Source organism: Tripterygium wilfordii, chromosome 12 (assembly GCF_013401445.1).
Source record: "Tripterygium wilfordii isolate XIE 37 chromosome 12, ASM1340144v1, whole genome shotgun sequence".
Taxonomy (NCBI): domain Eukaryota; kingdom Viridiplantae; phylum Streptophyta; class Magnoliopsida; order Celastrales; family Celastraceae; genus Tripterygium; species Tripterygium wilfordii.
The window spans coordinates 10,565,184-10,585,713 of NC_052243.1; the positions used below are offsets into that span (position 1 = coordinate 10,565,184).

Sequence of the window (20,530 nt, forward strand, 5' to 3'; positions counted from 1 at the left end):
CTCCTCAACGGGTCAAGGCCTTTATTTGGATGGTTAAACATCAACGATTGCTATGTAATTCAGAAAGGGTCCGAAGAGGATTTACTGATGTTCCTTTTTGCAAAAATTGTCCTGGTGAGATTGAAGATGTGGATCACTTATTTAGGAGGTGTCCTATGGCAGTGCATATTTGGAACTTATTAATGCCTCCTGTTGAAATCCGTTGTCAAAACTTAATGGGTTTTCAAGATTGGCTTTCTTATAATTTGTGTAAGAATTCAGTTACTGACCTTGGGGCTAGCTGGGACACTATGTTTGTCGTGGCTATTTGGAGCATATGGAGGTGGCGAAATGACATGGTTTTTAATGATAAGGACTACTTGGTGGATTCTAAGCTCATGTGGATCAAGAGGTATTTGGCTGAAATCAAGCAAGCCTTTAGCCTTCATGCATCTGTTCTTGTACATAAAGGCATGTATGGTTTGCAAATGATTGGGTGGTCTCCTCCTCCTCAAGGATGGGTGACCCTCAATACTGATGGGTGTAGTAAAGGTGAGCATGGTGCAGCTGGTGCTGGAGGTTTGTTAAGAGACTATCGCGGTGTATGGTTAAAAGGTTTTTTTGCTAATATTGGCAGTTGTGGATCGATAGAGGCCGAACTCTGGGCAGCGATTCATGGGCTTCGTCTAGCTTGGGAAGAGGGTTTTCGCCAAGTTATTTTGGAGACAGATTCCTATATGGTTGCGGATTGGCTAAATAAGCAGAGTGTTCCAAAGCTCTCTCTTTCCAATTTGATTAGTGTGTGCCGGAAGCTTGTTCATCAAGCTTGGGAGGTGAAAGCAATTCACGTGTATAGAGAAAGGAACCGGGTTGCTGATTTCCTTGCATCTGAGTCTCTCAACCATGACAATGGGCTAACGATTCTTCAGCATCCTATTGTTGGCACTCAGGGTCTGCTTTGGGAGGATTTTATTGGAGTTGCTTGGCCTAGGCGGGTATTGCAAGTAGAGGTTTAATCCTTTGGTTTGTTTGTGGGTATTCCCCCTCCCTAGTATCAAAAAAAAAAAAACATTGATGAAGGCAACAAATACAACCAAGAAATATCACGGTGGATCTCAGAGCCCAAGTACTTCCAAACAAGGGTATGGTTTTGAAATGTGGCTGGCCCATTAGATATAGACGGCCCATTTGACTAACTAGTGGGCGAGCCCGTGGACTTTAGCCATCGAGCCCATCTATTTACAACTGGAATTTGTTGTTTTGGATTGGTAGAACTTATCTTACATGAAAACTATTTATGTCAATCGTGACGTGGCAACCAACCGCGTACACCAGAAGCATCCATTCAAACGTCAATCTGAAAAAGGAATCCTAAAACAACCACAACTCACAAGCAGGCCTTGGCTTAGACCCCAAGCCACCGCCTATATATACATACATTATACACACAAACCTCAAATTCAGTTTCCAAAGAAGAAGAAGAAGACGGAGATGGGAGGAGGAACGGAAGCTTTTCCAGAGCTAGGACGACACTGCGAGCATCCAGATTGCAATCAACTTGATTTTCTTCCTTTCGATTGCGACGGATGTCACCAGCTGTTCTGTTTGGAACACAGATCGTACAAATCTCACGGCTGCGCCAAATCTGACTTCAACAGTAGAAAGGTCGTCGTGTGCGAGATCTGCTCGACTGCAATCGAAACGACCGGCTTTGCCGGAGAAGACGAGAGGTCGATTTTGATGAATCATGAGAGGTCTAAGGATTGTGATCCTAGAAAGAAGAAGAAGCCGACTTGTCCTGTAAGGCGGTGCAGGGAGAAACTCACCTTCTCAAATACCGCGACCTGCAAAACGTGCGAATTGAAGGTGTGTTTGAAGCACAGATTCCCGGCGGACCATGAGTGCAAACCATCGGCTTCGACTTCGACTGCTTTGGCGGTGAATGGTTTGGTTAACAGGTTTTGGGTTGCTTTGGGTGCAAGGAATGCTACCGATTGTGCTAAGGAGGATCCGCAGCCTTCTTCTTCATCAAGAAGAAATCCGTTTGTTAAAGGATATTGAGTTTTCAATGATATATTACCAATGTATTTGTATTTCCCTTAAATTACGCTGTTTTCTTTCCATAAATTCTCGAATTGAAAACTTTTAAGAACAAAAATGGGCTGTTAAAAGTTGTCTATCCTATCTTGGAAGTTCTGAGGTTCAGAGAGCACACAAATTTGTCTCCAGATCAAATAACCTTTACAAATCAGTTACCTTGGAATAGAATATGTAGTTTTCGATAAATATCTAGTTGTATGGTGTTAGTGCTATTGTGGTACCGTGAGCTTATTTAATCAAAACAGAAAACTGATGTTGGGCTTAATCATGTACAATTATCCATCATGGGCTGGGCTTTGCTTAGTGACCAAGTATAAAAGGGAAATTTCAGGCTGGTACCTTGAGACTTTTGGAAAACACATGACTTTTGCATATCTAGGTCCATTCTTTTGGATATCTAGGTTCATTTAAAAAACACATGGATATATAAGTACCCATGAAAATGTTAATTATATTACTACCCTCGATATATCAATTCATGTTACCATTTGAAACTGTAACATGAAAGAAAAGTCTCAAATCCATACAATTTCGACGACAGTTCGCTACACCACCACCGTCGCGAGACTCCCTCGCTATACCACCACTCCCCTCCCTCGCTATATATCAGTTTATGTTACTGTTTGAAACTGTAACATGAAAAAAAGAGTCTCAAGTCCATATAATTTCGGCGACGGTTTGCTACACCACTACCATCGTTAGACTCCACTCACTAAGATGCACAATGCCCAACCTGATTTCATCCAAAACGACCGCAAAAAAGGAAGACCCGAAGTTGGCCCGTTTTGTTCACTCAATGTTACTATTTAAAACTGTAACACAGACATTGAAAAGTTCATCTGCGTTAAATAATGCTAATATTTTGATTATATAGTTTTACAGTTTCAAAACATAGAGAATTAAAAAAATAAGTCAAATTATTTGATTGTATAATGTTACATTTTTAAAACAATAACATTGAAACGGTAAGATCTTAAATATGTACAATATATCAGTTCATATTACATTTTCAAAACAATAACATTGAAACTATAACTATATGATCTCAGATCTATACAATATACCAGTTTATGTTACTGTTTGAAACAGTAACATGAAAGAAAAAGTCTCAAATGGAGACAATTTCAGCGACAGTTCGCTACACCATCATTGTTGTTAGACTCCTCTCACTGAGATGCACAATGTCCAGGTAGATTTGGTCCAAAACGGCCACCAGAAAGGAAGATCCAAAGTTGACCTTTTTTTTTTTGTAGAATGTTATTGTTTCAAACTGTAACATAGACATTAAAAAGTTTATTTACGTCAAATAATGCTAATATATTGATTATATAGTTTTACAGTTTCAAAACATAGAGGATTAAGAAAATAAGTCATTATTTGATTGTATAGTGTATAGTGTTACATTTTGAAGAATAAGAAAACGAAAAAAAGATGATGGTGGAGGTGCAACGGTGGTGGAGGTGTGATGGTGGTGGAGGAGCGACGATGACAGTGGTGAAGGTGGACGGTGGCGGTGGTAAAAATGTATTTTTATGTCTATGCCTATTGAAGAAAAAAGGCAAATATGATAATATGTAATTATTAATTTTTTAAAATAGGTACTTGTATGAAAAGAAATTTTCAAGTGGATATATGTGTCCATAAGTTGTCAAAGTGATACTTATATGACATTTGCTAAAGTATAAATACCCGTTGACGATGGAACAAGTATATGCCAACGGTGAAGTCATTACATGCCAAATAATAAAATCAATCAAGTCTAAGTTTTTTTTACCCATTTAGCACTCTTGGTGCAATTAAGTATCTATATAACATAGTCTCAATAGCACTTGACGCCAATGCCATTGGCGTTTTGTTGTTTGCCACTGGCGTGACATTTTAGACTAATCATGCCATTAACAATGGCATGATTAGCAGAATCATATCAATCACGTCACCGTCAATGACATTATTCCAAATTTTTATCTGTCACACCAGTGGTATTGGCGTGACATATTTTAGCTTTCTATCTCTATTGAACTCAACTTCAACGCCACTGGCGTTGCCATCCCTTTTATAGTCCTACCAGCTGACATAGTCTGGTTCTAATAGCACTGATTGACCCTAAGCTTCAGTATCCATGAACTCAACTAGGATTTCATTCTCACCAAAACACCTTCCTCTTTTGAGTCCTCCATAAAAACAGTATGCCAATAATTTTCAAGAAGCAATTAACTGAAACCAAGCTAATCGATAGATTCAATCAAGAAGAATCATTGTAACCCTAACAAGGTTGTGATTGCTTCTTTTACCCAAACAAGGATCGAAGGCATACAGCGAGCAGGATTCCAAGGTCCCATCGCAATCACCCTAACAAGGATACAATCGCAATAACCCTAACATGCTATTTAGGGGGTTCAGTTCAGGTTCACCATCATGTATAAGGGATTCCGCTCAGGAAGTTGACCACTCCCGCTCCTTGCGAATTGTTGACCATGCCCGTTCCATGGGGCTGACCACTTCTACTCCATAGGGAATGCTTATGACACCTGCTTCATGTGGATGACCACGTTCACTGCCTACGAAAGACGATGCCTGTTGGTTGCAGATGACCATGCCCGCTCCATGTGGTTGACTACGCCTGCTCCATGTCACTAGACAGAAAAATATAATGAGAATAAAAGAAAATAGAGGATATTTTTTATACAACTTATAGATACGAAGAAATCAATGAAAAATGGGGCTCAAGAGAGAACTAAAATGCCAATTTGAGAATAAACTCAACCAATTCAAGACAATGCACAAGCAACTTTAAGTATTTAGCTCACATTTTCTAAGAAGGGAAAATATTGATTTAAGATTGGGGGCATTTGTGGATGAATAAAAAATGACATGCCTAGTGTACATGATAGGTGGCATAGAGGAATGACTTCCCACAGAAAATTCAACAAGAGGCATACAGGGGAATGCCTTCCCATAGAAAATTTAGAGAAGATTCTAACTAAGAAGTCAACTAAGGAAAGGGGAATGTCAAAATTCTAACAGACATATAATCCCGATAATCATGCATGATATGAGGAAGTAGGTACCTAAATTCAACCCAAGGAGGGAAGACTCAAGGAGGGAAAACTTCACTGAGAAACTTCCTAGCGTCAACCCAGGAAGGATTCAAATTCGAATTCAAATGAGGACAAATCCTCCTAGCATAACAGTCTCAACTCTCGACATTGAGATCAAATCACATCGCATCTCAACATACCTAACTATCATGGATACGAAAATTCTACAAGACGACCCAGAGCGCCTATAAAAGGAAAGATGAAACTCAGATTGAGGTATGCACTATGAATGAATGGTGATATAAGAATACTTTGATTCATTCTTGAGATAGACACTGACTTGAGCATCAGAGTGCCCTTGGGCCACGAAAGGCCGCCGATTCTTGTCTTACAGGTATGGAGGCTCACCATCCACGTCACTCCTTGACATTAGGTGGTGACGTCTAAAGTCTTGTGGATTTGCATCGACTGTCTTATTTTGTCTTGTCGACCATGTTTGATAATGAAAAAATGTCTTATTTTGTCTTGTCGACCATGTTTGGTAATGAAAAAATGAGCAAAGCTTGTATTAGGAGTAATTCCTGGCTTGTATTAAGAGTAATTCCTGGTTCGTACTTGGTTGATCCTCTATTTGTTTTTCTAGTTCCTTCCTATTATAATAAACAGTTGTGATTTCTTGGTCTCGTTTACATCAATTATTCTGGTATTTAATTATACTAAATGGATTAAAAAAACTCTTGGAATACTATCCATGTAGGTGGGATTAGGGGGCTCCGCAATTAGTTTCAAATTGTAAAGTTTACAATTGAAATCCAATGGCTTGAGACATGTGTCATATCACACTATATTTTTGTTTTTTCATTTTTAAAATTTGTATGACTTTTTTTTCATCATTATATGAATTGTAGACTCTAGGGAATTGCGGAGCCCCCAAATCCGTATAGGTGTTACAGCTTATATTTCAAAAAATAAAATAAAATTTATAAGCTATAAAAATAATGTTGGTCCGATCCAACATTAAACAGTCCAAAACACGGCGCACCAGTAAAAAAAGCTAAGCTGTTTAACCCCAAGAATGGAATGTACACAAAGAGATTGGGGTTCATATAAGTTAGTGGGCATAATTGCAATCTCTGCAAAATTATAGTAAGAAATATATTGTATGTGGTGAACATGAATTAATTCCCTGTAATTTTGCAATATTTATTCAAACATTCAACAAAGCATGTTAACCTTTATCACCATTATCAAGTGTTTTTTTTTTTTTTTTTTGATAAGCTCCATTATCAAGTTAATACTAGCTATTATAGTAAATCAATCACCATTATCATCATACATATATAGTGAACTACATGTCTACATATACACATTGACACACATGCATATACTTTAAAAAAAAAAAAAAAAAAGAAGCCTAAACATTCATGGCATGCGCAGGTGTCTGTTGTAATGGGGAATCTAGAGGTCATAATTAGATCATGTTAGGGGGCTAGCTATTTAATTTGCATCCACTAAATTAAAAAGATCATAAAAATAATCCCATGTGTTTGCTCAAACAAATGCCTAAACGTTCAAAGAGATGTAGTACAAGTCATGATCTCTTTCAAAACAACTCAGCAGCAGCGTGCCTTTGGACAGCCCACTACGCCCGAATCGAATTTAGGTTGGGCTAGCCACACGTAAACTCGCTTGACAGGTTAATTGAATCGAGAACTAGTACAAATCACTTGAAAATAATGACGCCATCTTAGAATCAAATTTCCGATCTCGGACAAGATTCTTTATACCCTATGTCCGGATATATAACCAATTAAATTATCGCCAAGTATGTGATTGTAGTTATCATACATATATAAGGGACTTTTCCTTTTATGGCAAAGGGGAAAACATGAAACTACAGCACTAACCACTATTAGGGCATCTCCTTCAAAGACCAGCTCTGGAATTTAAAGATGAACTGCCTGGAGAACTCCCATATTAAAACCCTCTCTATATAAGGCACTTGATGAACCAACAACTAAGATCTAGTACATAGTACTTAGAGGTGAATAATTCATGATTAAATTGCCAGAAACTTTTTTTTTTAACACCCACAAACGCACATATTTATAAATGTTCATGTATATGAATGAAATTATATACTTTAGTATGATATTTTATCAAAATGCAACAACTTCTACAAATATGAAGTTGTTACGAAGTTCCTTTCAGATCGATAGTGTGGCATTTAAAGAGAATTCTCTTCCAATATAAACAAATCACAAGGAGAAGAAGGAGGAGGAGGAGAAAGAACACAAATATAAGGAAAACTACCAAATGAAGAAAGAATTGAAGGAGAAAAGAACCCATTAAGTTGAATAGAAAGGCCTAAACCCTAGCATTCTCCTTTAAAGTTTAAACAGTCATAATGGGTGGAAATTATCAAAGAACAATATCCAGTAGAATGTCGAACAAGAAGTACCTTGAATGTAGAAGTTGAAAATCTAATGTCATAAGAATACATACATACATACATATACATATACATATACAAACATACACACACACACGTGTGTGATGATGAGGAAGAAGAACGGGTGGAAATTAAGAGTAGCTAGTGTCAAAACAGATAATGATGATAACAAGAACACCCAACCATCTAATCCGTAAATCAATCATGCAGTCTACAATTTCAAGATGGATTTGAATTTAGAAAGCATTATATATGATGAATAAATATGCAGATTCATTATTATGTATGTATAGATCAAAAAGTATAAATTACTTTACTTTAAAATGATTAATCGGCCAAATTCATCTAAAAATTTGATATTAGTACGAAATCAAATCAAGAGAAGATATGCACTTCCAAGACAATTGACCATTCATATTCTCAAGGAGAACTATTCATTTCTTGATCCAAAACCCTAGATCCATATATATATATATATGTTTAAATATCAAACAAACAAAGCGCACACAGATTTTTTCACAACCCAGGTAGCAACAAAGTAGTAAGTTCAATTTCATTACTAGGTTAAAAGCAAACCCAGAAAGATATATCCGAACAACTTTCTACAAGTGCAAATACAATACCCACACACACACACACACACAGTAACTAAAGAGTAATCAATACATATATGAGTAATCGGACCGAGATGCTTGATTCCCCAAAAACCAGACTTTCAAAAAGGTAAGACTGACCATACATGGACCCTTCCTTCCTTACTTCAACAAGTTCCCCGCGTGTAGTCTTGGTAGCAGTGTTGAGTGAAGAAGTTGTGTTATTCCTCGAGAAGATCAGAAGGCTCAAGTATTTCAGCTTGTTTAATTAATTTTTTGGGTTTCTTCTTATTGTTTGGAGTAAAGATGGTAATGATGATGGAGTGGGTGGTCTCAAGGACGATGGAGTTGGTAGTCATGATGATAAAAGGAAATGGAGGTGGTGTTGGTGTCAGTGTGAGTGTGGGTGTAATGATGGCGATGGAGAAGAAGAAGAATAGAGAGGACATTATGATTGCATCTACTGGCGTTGAAAACAAAGGAAAGGCTACAATTTTCTAGGCCCCCTTCTCTCTCTAGAAAGACTGAGAGATATCAAATATGCCTATGGGGAGTAAACGGTAATTACACATGGCCACTAAAACTTATCACACAAACTACTGTCCAATATATGATCTATATTTCATCCTAATTAATGTGTAGTGTTTGATGTTAAGTTGACCATGTATTTTAATATGCATGTTTTGTTGGACTTGTGAAAAATATGTGTTTTGATTGGATTACAAGTTCATCCATGCTTTGTGTTTTGATAGGATTTACGAGTCCAATCATATTTTTTTTATCTTATACAAAAATACATGAAAATTCTAGAACGTCGAACATAAAATCGAAACTTTTTATGTCTCTCTTGCAATAAATTTTATTTTGCTTAAAACAACATATTCATGATTTTTAAAAAAATTTTGAGGCTCCTAAACTATTACAACGATGTGTGCTCACAACAAATCCCAAGCAAATTAATGGTTACTATAAAACTCAAAAAAAAAAAATTACACCAGAACTCGAGCATCTTAATTGTTACTATATAATTCAAAACTAAGGGTTTTAAAAAAATTATAGCAACCAAATTGACCGTCAAACCAATTATTTACCAAAAAAAAGAAGAAGAATGAATTTAGAATCGACCAAAAAAATGTTGTTTTGATGTTGGGTTAGGCGAGGTACACGTGTATATGATTGGACGGTGATCTTCGGTGATAATGAAGATGAAGATGTGAGTGATGTTTGTGTGATCACGATGAGAAGATATAGGGTTTCTTATTTGGGCAATGGTAACGTCCGAACGAAGAGAATTGTGTTGAATTGAAAATTTAGGGTTTTGTGATTGAAGAAGAAGATTAAAGCGACGGTTTTAATTTTTAATTTAATTAATCTTATAAAATTTCAAATTATTACCACCTCGATTGCAATATTAAAAAAAGCCATTTGACTTTTAATACCAATCAATGAGTTAACTACCTAATACTTGAAAAATCAACCTCTAATAACTGAAATGTTTGAACATTCATTAACTGAGTTAAAACTTCAACTCGATTGCAATATAAAAAAAAGGTCATATGACTTTTAATACCAATCAATGAATTAATTACCCAATAATTGAAAAATCAACCCCCAATAATTAAGATGTTTGAACATTCGTTAACTGAGTTTAAACTTCACCACACGTCATGACATTTTAAATTTGGGGTGCCCCTCTCACTCCAAAGGAATTAACATATTTAATTTATTCACTAATCTAAAGCCAAATTAACTTTTTGACACCAACATCCTTATTTTTATCTACAAATTTGACGAACACCATGAATAAGCATGTAACCAGTGAGAAACTAATCTGTTCCAAAGAAAAGTTCTTTTTGTCAAACAGCTTTAACATAAACTACCCTCTTTAATTAATCTGTGTTGTAAAGGGACCCTTGGAAGCTCATGATTTTACAACTTTTTGAAAAGGAGATGCTCGGTGGAACTCTAAAAAGAAAGAATTCATGGAATATACAATGTCATCTCCAATTCTCCATTAGAGGAAACAGAAAGGGTGGAATCTACTAATAATTTAATCAACTCCCATATTTTTCTGTTTCAGCTAACACATTGCCGCTCAAGAAGCATTCTGTAGTAGAAGACTAAACTGGATAAACAGTTGTAGCTGTACCATTGACACACCTTCAACTTGCGGCCCCGGGATTTGCTTTGAACTCTTCCTTATTCTGCAGGCCACATTCAAGTCTGATTGCTGCCAGAAGTTCAGAGGAGATGGCCGGCCGTATTCCATGCTTTCGGTTCACTAATGGTCTCCACACATCATTAACATCCTTTTTCTTGTGCTCGGATACATCATCTGCACCCCAGCCCCTGTAAATAATGACTTTGCTAGGCTCTTGAGAGACTAAAACTCCACCTGTTGCTTTCTGTGAAGTTAACAGAAGAAAACAGATTTAATACACGATTTGCAGTAGCTTTAATGGAACTCCAAATAAAAACGAATCACCCGTACCTCCAGTTTAAAAACAACCTCCTGAACTGAGGTACCTTTAGCTCTGCCTTTAATATTCACTATGGCTAGAGGATTCCTCTGAAAGTGAAACTTAATTGCTTTTGCAACACCAGTAACAATGTTACTCCTACCTGCTCAGTAATTTTACCATAAATAGTGAGCTCCAATGTGTAATTTCTCTCTTTAAGAAAAAGAGAGTGGGGGCACATTTGTTTCACAAACTTTACAACATAACATATACCACAAATAATGAGTTCCATTGTTTTTCTATTATGGGAAGTAGAAAAACAATTGAATAAAAGATAGTAAGAAAGAGAGAACACTGTAAACTATTACGGGAAGTAGACTTCACCTACTGCAAAAGGTGGGCGTTTCTTCATCTTGAGGGCTTGCTTGCGTAAAATCAATCTCTCTCTGTTGGAAAGACGTACACTAGTGGAAGGGATCTCAATTAGCTTACCCTCCATGGACTTATTCTTCTCAACTGCAGAAAAAAGAGGTTCCATCTTATTTCTGGTTGATTCATCTGATGAAAACATTGCATTATTGTCAGAACCACAATGCTGAGCATCCCCAATGGCAGAATCTCTCATTCCTTCTGACTGAAACCCAGATGATCAATACCAAATGAGGAACTTAATAGAGCAAAGTAAAGTCACAACATGAAAAGCACTTAACAATACTGGCTGAATTGATCGAGGAAGAAAAATTGAGCATTTCCTCAATTAAGAAGGAACATTAAAGAAAGCGAAAGCAAAAAAAATTCAGAAACTTTGATCAGACCAAGTAGAATGGACTGACAAGAAAAGGTAAGAAGTTCAGAAGGAACTCGAACTCTACCCAGCTAAAGGATAACTTCTACAGTTTTGATATATGTCCCACAATAATACCACAGAATGTTAGGCCGTTAAGAGGTAACATACTGAAAAGATGAATGCAGTAGAGATTAAAATGTTGCAATGGATGTATGGCAAAACAAGACTGTGAAGAAAAATGTCATTTTATATAATGAATAGGTAGCACTAATCAAAGATAAAATTTAAAAATGCCATATATGATAGTTTGGGCATGCATGTTGCGTAGAGATGTTGGTGCTCTGTCGCAAAAAGTGGAGAAAATTCAAGGAGATGCTAGACAGGAAAGGGAAAGGGAGCTGAAAAAGACTAGATGGAAGTAATAAAAAGATAGGCCGCGCAACGGACAGTATCAGGGATATGCAAGATGTCCGATCTTACCCCCACCTAATATGTGGAGAGGTTGATTCCCAAAATTGACATGTAATCTCTAGGTTACACCCTTGCAACTCTACCACTAGGTCACATGTTTGCCTGTCACAATTTTTTTATAATGTTATTTGTCTTAATATCATTTTTTACCACTCCCAATTTCTAAATCTTAGAGAATACTAATTTTTAAATCTTTTATCCATATTGTCTCATATCATGTTGTCTATTGTAAAATTGCTTAAAATTTAGAAGTTATTTAAAGATATAGTACCTGTGACAACATAGCTACATTAACATGTTGTGAGGACGGGGTATGTATGCTAGATTTGAAACTTAAAAGGCACTGCCAACAAGAATGGAGGGAAGGAACCTAATGGCAAAGTTGTGACAATCTGGCCATCTTTTTTTCAAAAGGTAAAAATCCAAGGTGTGGTCATTTGGGTATATACTATATATGACTTTTAGAAATCCATCAGAGTAGCAATAGGTATATTGTAACTTTACTAATGATTTGGATCGCGTCATGAGGTATGAAAAACACAGCATAAGTTTTCCTGTTCCATTCTGATGTAGCAGGTGTATTGACTATGTCTATCCTCATCGAGATTCAACTAATTTTTCTCATGGATTCATGTAGCCAACCCCAAAAGTTTGGTATTAAAGCTCTAATTACGAAAAGGTTAGAAGTAGAACTAAAAGGCTTAATGTTATCAATTATTTTAAACTTCGACATTAAAAGGTTGAAGTTGAACCGAAGCTTTATTATTTTATAATATAAACTACCATACATAACATAAGCGAAACAAATAGAGCCAACTGCCCACCTTTCCCATTCATAACAAAAAATTCACTTACATGGGTCTCCTTGCTTATTGATTGACACGAAAATGCTGGTTTGGCCTTGCTAATCTCACTCACATCACGCATAGAAGCTGTATTAGTCTCATCCTGTTGAGTGGCTCGTAGACTTTCGAATGTCACATTCATGCCATTATTTAAATCTGGTGAAGTTGAATCAGCTACATGTTTGTCTTGAACCTTCAGTAATAATGCAAATCACCATTAAAAACATAACCCTTGATATGAAACTTCATTTACCAAGAACAACTATAATGTTGATGATATGGTGTTATTAAAGGCACTGCCAACAAGAATGGAGGGAAGCAAACTAATGGCAAAGTTGTGACAATCTGGCCATTTTTTTTCAAAAGGTTAAAATCCAATTCCAAGGTGTGGCCACTTGGGTATATATCACTTTTAGAAATCCATCAGAGTAGCAACAGGTATATTGTAACTTTACTAATGATTTGGATCGCATCATGAGGCATGAAAAACACAGCATACGTTTTCCTGTTACATTCTGATCTAGCAGGTGTATCGACTCTGTCTATGCTCACCAAGATTCAACTAATTTTTCTTATGGATTCATGTAGCCAACCCCAAAAGTTTGTATTAAAGCTCTAATTACGAAATGGTTAGAAAGTAGAACTAAAAGGCTTAATGTTATTAATTATTTAAAACTTCGACAGTAAAAGGTTGAAGTTGAGCCGAAGTTTTATTATTTTATAGTATAAACTACCATGCATAACATAAGTGAAACAAATAGAGCCAACTGCCCCACCTTTCCCATTCATAACAATAAATTCACTTACATGGGTCTCCTTTCTTATTGATTGACACGAAAATGCTGGTTCAGCCTTGCTAATCTCACTGACATCACGCATAGAAGCTGTATCAGTCTGATCCTGTTGAGTAGCTTGTAGACTTTCGAATGTCACATTCATGCCATCATTCAAGTCTGGCGAAGTTGAATCAGCTACATGTTTGTCTTTAACCTTCAGTAATGATGCAAATCATCATTAAAAAAATAACCCTTGACATGAAACTTCATTTACCAATAACTATAATGATGATGATATGGTGTTATTAAAAGTGCGCAGCCCTAGCGCCTCAGTAGGTCCTCAGGCACAGCCTTATGTCCAGGCACATTGAGGCGTGCGCCTCACGTCAGGCACTAGGGCACTGAGTGATGTAAATCCAGGCCCAAGCCCAGCAACAAGCAGACCCTAACTACCTACTAGAAAACCGGTTGACTAATGTTAGGATTGACCCACTTATATACTGCAACTTGGAACCTGAATCCACCGATGTGGGATTCACGAACGATGTTCACATCATTCACACCCTCTACGACACGCCGCTGCTACCCCTCCGGGCCTCAACTGACACGTGTTTTCGAAACCTGCTCTGATGTAAATCCAGGCCCAAGCCCAGCAACAAGCAAACCCTAACTACCCACTAGAAAACCGGTTGACTAATGTTTGGATTGACCCACTTATATACTGCAACTTGGAACCTGAATCCACTGATGTGGGATTCACGAACGATGTTCACATGACTGAGGCACTTGCCTCGACTTATTTTCCATTAGTAGGATTAATTTCAATGTTAAAGTGGAGCCCAGACATATATTTTGAACTTGGACCATGATTGGAAGTGAAAGGCCAGTAAAAGAAAAGCAGCCCGGGAAGGATTTAGGTTAAAAGAAGAGCAAATCGATTGAAACATTCTGATGCTCTCGTACAACAAACCGTATCGAAAAAAGACATCGATTGGTGTCACAACATAACTGCAACGACTCTCAACATACCAGGTAATTTATATCTACTTATGAAATCTCTCTCTCTCAGTCTATTCTCATGTATTCCTACTTTTCTTCTCCTATTTTCTTTTATCCCTTTTGTTCTCCTCCCTTCTATTTTCTTTTATCCTTTCTCTTCTTCCCTCTTCTATCAAGTTTCTGAAGATAAAAATATTTATTGGCCAAATTTATCCAAATTATTAATTTTATTCTTCGACTATTTCTAATTCTCTATCACTCTCTATCTCCTATTAAGTCTCCGACCCCGTCATAATGTTTTCTTTTCTAAATTAAGTTGTTTCTTTGTTCAGATGCTTTGGAGTTTGTAGAAGGAAATTGGAAGGGACAACATAATTCTCCATTATTATTATTTAATTTACTATATTTGCACCTTGCTTCATTCAGGCGCACGCCTTGTGTCCGCCTTGCGTCTAAGGCAATAGGAGGACCTTTGCACCCTTAATAACACACAGAGGATATTAATAATAATAATTCAGGTAAAATCAAAACGGCATCTAGCAATGAGCTTCTAGCCTTCTACCAAAAGGATATGCCTCTAGAATTTCTATGTTGACTTAAACTATGCAATTATTGCATGTGTTTGCATATGTATCCAGAATGAACAAAATATCTTCGCACGAACTTTAATACAAGTAATAATAATAGTTCAACCAATTTGGTACTAACATCAGAATACTCCTAACCTCCTCAACCTCGGGAAGTTCTGAAGAAGATTGATGACCAGCCATAAGCTCAATATCTGATTGAGCATCTTCAGCTGCCTGCATGCTGCTAATCTCCTCTTTGACCTATGATAGAACCATAAAATTAACTTCAGTGCAAATTTTACTTGGTCACACAACGGCAAGATAAAAGGGGGGAGAAGAATGAGTTAGCTCACAAGCTGTGATGTTGACTCATCAATTGATTGCATATTTTGCGCCTCCATGTCCTCATCCTGCGTCAAAATCACAACATAATGTACCTCAATTAATGAGTCAAGATGGGGAGAGATTTATATTAAAGAAGAAGCAAAGGAAACAAACACGAGATAGCTCACCAACTGAAGTTTCAATTCGCTTATGTTCCTGGTAAGCTTCAAAACATGAAGTTTCAGAGACTGCAATATCAAACATCAAGAACAAAGGGCCTCAGTTTTAAAGGGCATGAATTATCACATCAGGTCAACAATCTTTAGAAAAGGTAAAAAATTCATGTTCGAGTAAGAAGGAAAAGAAATTGGGAACCAGCAAAATGAATATAAGGACCCCTTCCCTTCTCTTATACCTCCTTCGTCCTTCCTAGTACTATTTTTCCTACACTTTTCAATCTTTCCTAATGCATACAGAAAGATTTAATGATCCACATATCATGAAAGTTGTTGTAAGCCACACCAATTAACCAAGTAAAAATCCTCAGTAGTCAGTACAGGCCATTAGAAGTGAATTGAACACTAACAAAAACTGTTCTTCAATCAACAGATTTACTTTGCAAATTTAACACTTAACACTTTCACTTGTCAAACAATTATTATGCGATTGAATTATTAGACCATCAAAACAAAGATGCAAATGGAAGAGATGAAAGTAAAATTTACCTCATGCCGCTGAGCCTCTTTAGAACGCTTCATTGCTTGCCTCTTGCTTAGCAGTGTTGAAGGTCTCAATCGAGAAGGTCGTGTATAATTCTTTCCACGATACATAATGATACCATAACACCTATTTACTCTTTCAACAGCAACTAATATCCCACCACTTTCTGTCTCCAAGGACCGTGCTACTTGATGAATGGCTTTAGTACTTTTCTCTTTACATATTATCTTCACAAGTTCCCTATACTTCCAGTGAAGATGCATGTTTTCAACTGTTCCATCAAAAACCCCTCGTCTACCTAAAAGGAAAAAAAAAATACCAATCAGGGCTCGAAGGGATAGAAACCCGATTTCTGATGGGTCTTCAAATTTACTCTTCAGATACATGGAGAATAGACTTCTCAAGTTGAAAAGCCTTCTGCTATATTGCATTACTCACCCATTAGTAGAAAAGGCTTCATTCTCAAGCCAACCCGCCTAAGCATATATCTTTCTTCTTCAGTAATACCTTCTTTATCTATTTCCGGTTTTCCGGAGCGATCAGCCTTTTCCAGCTCTGCTAGAAGTTTCTCTGCCTTTGTCTTCTTTTCTAATGCCTGTTAGAACAGTATGCTGGGTGAGAAGACAAATAAAACTCTAACAAGAAATCAAAAAGCTGTGGCAAAATAATAAGATCATACCATGGACAACTTGAGACTGGTCGTTTTGATAGTTTCCTCAGTGGACCTTGTCTTTCTTTGTTCCAAAATAATAGTTCTCTCGTTGTTGGCCTCATCAAGTTCGACTTCAGAACCACTCTCAACATTTCTAACGTCAAACTCCTGTGCAGTCATACCTGATTCTAAGTGCTCAGACATCTGTTTCTCTTTTTGCACTCCAACCATTCTCCGCTCCTCAATTGCAAGGGAAACTGCAGGGGGTAGGAAATCCTTTCCCCTGTATAATACAATAAATTCCCTATCTCTTGCAATTAGTGTTCCTCCGGTCAGCCACTGCGACAATTTGAACCATGTAAATCAGTTTAAAGAGTTTGTGTTTTTTCCCATGCATAACACGAAATTATTGAAAAAAATTGTAATAATAATAAATTAATTCATAAAAAGGAAGAAGCTGCATAAACAATCTATAAAACTAGTAGAATATTGCTGAGGCTACAGAGACAAAATAGCTAAATAATAGGTAATCAAACTTTGGTTCCAATTTTGTGAAGAAGCTGCATAAACAATCTATAAAAATATTAGAATATTGCTGAGGCTACAGAGACAAAATGGTTAAATAATAGGTAATCAAACTTTGGTTCCAACAATGAGAAATATGAAAAGAAAATTTCTGATAAATAAACAAAATAAGCATATAAGGACGAATTGTAAACATAACACGGTATCTAAGATGCTTCAAATACATTTTGGGATTGCCTAGCTGATGGCCAAGAGTGATTCAGATAAAAAAAAAATCCCATTATTATAGTGTATCAGTGTATGTAAGAACCTGCATGTTTTGCCTTGTTCAACCATGACCTGATAGTGTCACTTCCCCTTGTGAGATGTTCCCAATTCCCAACCTGAAAGTTCCTTCTTTTTTCTTCCGATAAATTTTGTTAAATTAATGGCAGTGCATGTATTAGGTCTCATTTTTCGGATTTGCTGATTTATGATTAAAAGAGTACATTCGTGAATGTACACTCGAAGGCATGACAATGTAGAAGGAGGTGTGTAAAGTTTTGAAACCACTAAGCATAAACATATGAGAAAAGGATAAATGTGAAATCTAAACAATAGAATGTTGACAAAACTTCAGAATTTTAACTGGCACTAAATGAGTATGCAAAGTGAATCTTATGTGCTATCCAAGAGACGAAATTTTTTATGTGATTCAATCCTTTGCCTCGTGTAAGATAAGACTAGGGAAGAGTATACAGAGTGCTATCAATAAGAATGGTTAAGTAAACATTTGCTCGAGCTACTCAACTTATAGTTTTTCTTATATAACAACAAGATCAGCCTACACAAGCTTAAAGATGCATCCAAAATAATTTTTTACACAACCAAAGTTTTGATGAGCCACTATCACATAGACACATAACAGCATACAGAAAAGAGAAAATTTTAAAACTGTCCCTAACCTTTAACTCCTCAGCCATCATCTCACTATTAGTATTCTGTACTCCTCTCTTAACTGCTATCTTGGCAACCTCACATTTTTCCCATAGTTTGATAATGGCGGTAGCCAATCCTTGATGTTTCCTATTTCTACCTGATGCAAAGGAAAAGTAAGTGGAAGAGACATTATCCAGAATCATGTATGAAATGAAATTGGAAATCAAACAGACCTAGTGCAAAATGACAAGGTAGGGGCCGTCCAAGTCTCCTTAATATGGTCATTTCGTCACCCGTTAGCTTCGGATTCACACCATATGGAAGAAGACGGAAAGGTCTCCTGTATCCAGGAACGATGGCAGGTAGAAGATCAGCATCAACTGGTTGCGGATCATAACCCCACCAATCAGTAAAACGTGGTCCTAGTCCATCTATCAAACGGTCAGCTTCTTCTGAAAGCTCTGCCTCCCCTGGCAGTTGAAATCGCACTCTATTTGGCACACCAACACCTCGTATTAAGGCTGATTGAGCCAGTTTGTCAGTGGAACTGGGTCCGGCAGATGTACCATCCGTGCTGGATGAGCAGTATTCATTCTCACTGGATCTTTCATAATCCATGTGTGGAGTCACCAAAAGAGAAGTTTCATTTGTTGAATTTTTATGATAGAAGTAGGGATACTTATAATCATCCCCTCTGTACAACAATATTTTACTTCCAGACCTCCAAACAACTAAACCTCCCGTTTTTCTCTGTAACATTTCAGAATCAAAAACTACATTAGACCACAGCAACAAAGATTGAATAGTGAAGATGTGCCAGAACTGACATTCCAGCAGCTTAGAGCATTATAATTGAATTGACAAACCACATGTTCAAGACAGTTTAAAAACCACATAAAAAATTAGTGGACTAAATTAGGATTTTGAGTGTGGTCTAAGGCTAAGCTGATGAAAATATAGAAAATACAGGAGACAAAGATAAATATTGAATAACTTAAAGCAAGTTGGAATGCAAAATATCTTAATTTGGCAGCCTCGTGACTGGATTTGACTGAAAAAGTAACATTGGATGCAACTATTTCAGGCTAGCATTCAAAGATACCTCTAAAACACAGATATATGAGTCTTAGAAGTTAATGATTCAACATCACATAGAACAAAACAGCATCTCCGCCACAAAAATGTCTCTTTTTTATTATTAGTATTAGTATTATCTGGGAGGGGACTCAAACCTTGTCCTAATTCAAGTCCTAAATATAGGCTACCACTAGGACAATAGCTCTTTGTTTTAAGCTCTAGGATCTAATGTCCTTTTCCATTGCAACACTTCCAGTTTCCTTCTAATTTTTAATCTTATTGGGTTTTTTTTAGCTCATTGAGTTCATTCAAAATCCAAATATCAACAAAATAGCTGAATTGAATTTGCGCACACAAGTAATTTTTCCAGTGAACCTAATCCATAAAACTTTACAAATAACAAAGCTAAGAAACATGACAGTTATATACATTCACTGTAACAATCCAAATCGCAAGTGCCCCATACCTCCAGTAAGTTATGGGTGTTATTCATGTTGACCCTACACAAGTCCTCGCACACAATCTTCACCACCTCCTCCTTCCTCCATCTCTCATGGATCCCATTCACAATTCCCTCTGTAATTCCCGCTTTCCCGACCTTCATCTTCGTCGTCAACCTAATCCCAACCGTCTGCAGCCTCCTGAGCTCCTCCTTTGACAATTTCAACTCCGCCAATGTCGGCAGTTTTTCCTCCTTCTTCTTTCCCAATAACTTCTCCTGCTCCTTATACCTCTTCACCTCGCCTTTCAACTCATTGACCCTCGCCATCCAAGTCCCTGACCCAGGCATGGGAACCGGGTTCTCCGGCATGCTCCAGCTCGGGTCAAGCGTGCGCCCTACCCGTGGTTTGGGCAATTTCTCGGGCAAAGGGATAAATATCTCTCCAGCGGAATTCTCTTCCCCTTTGGACTCGAGTCCAGTTTTGGAGGTTGGGGTTTCGGTGAAGCCGAGGGAGCGCAGCTTCTCGGCAATGCGGTGGATGGCGGAATGAGGGAGGGTTCGGGAATGGGTATCGGATGCGGAGCTCCGGATAAGTGGTTTGGAGTACTTTGAAAGTTTTCGTAGGATTAGGGGTTTGGGGACAGTGAAGGGTTGAAGAGAGAGGTCTGCGGTAGTCTTAGGTGGTAGAGAAGGATGAAGATGGCCGACAGAAATCAACATCTCTCATCAGAGTAACCACTGACAAAGATGACGGCTTATCGGCTATCTCGTCTCCACCATAAAACTGTTCACAGGGTAATGGAT

General features: G+C 37.3%; 2 protein-coding genes across 4 annotated transcripts; one reads left to right on the forward strand and one right to left on the reverse strand.

Moving 5' to 3' along the window:
- Nucleotides 1-1,248: 1,248 nt before the first annotated feature.
- On the forward strand, nt 1,249-2,199 carry LOC120011120 (zinc finger AN1 domain-containing stress-associated protein 12). Its single transcript, XM_038862177.1, has one exon. It carries the CDS (start codon nt 1,264-1,266, stop codon nt 2,038-2,040), a length of 777 nt encoding a protein of 258 aa, XP_038718105.1. The 5' UTR covers nt 1,249-1,263; the 3' UTR covers nt 2,041-2,199.
- A 7,828-nt stretch (nt 2,200-10,027) lies between these two features.
- LOC120011403 (CRM-domain containing factor CFM2, chloroplastic) lies at nt 10,028-20,517 on the reverse strand. Of its 3 annotated transcripts, XM_038862511.1 has the most exons (14): nt 19,751-20,515; nt 18,441-18,957; nt 18,234-18,364; nt 16,792-17,103; nt 16,551-16,707; nt 16,118-16,410; nt 15,581-15,640; nt 15,422-15,478; nt 15,225-15,329; nt 13,532-13,714; nt 12,735-12,917; nt 11,006-11,255; nt 10,654-10,784; nt 10,028-10,567 (listed from the first exon to the last, which is right to left on the reverse strand). In XM_038862511.1, exons 1-14 carry the CDS (start codon nt 20,444-20,446, stop codon nt 10,325-10,327), a joined length of 3,318 nt encoding a protein of 1,105 aa, XP_038718439.1. In that variant the 5' UTR covers nt 20,447-20,515; the 3' UTR covers nt 10,028-10,324. The 3 variants fall into 3 exon arrangements, 2 of the variants coding, with proteins under 2 accessions (XP_038718439.1, XP_038718440.1); XM_038862512.1 differs by lacking the exon at nt 12,735-12,917; XR_005471017.1 differs by lacking the exon at nt 10,028-10,567 and having other exon boundaries at nt 11,006-11,137; nt 19,751-20,517.
- Between the last annotated feature and the right edge of the window lie 13 nt (nt 20,518-20,530).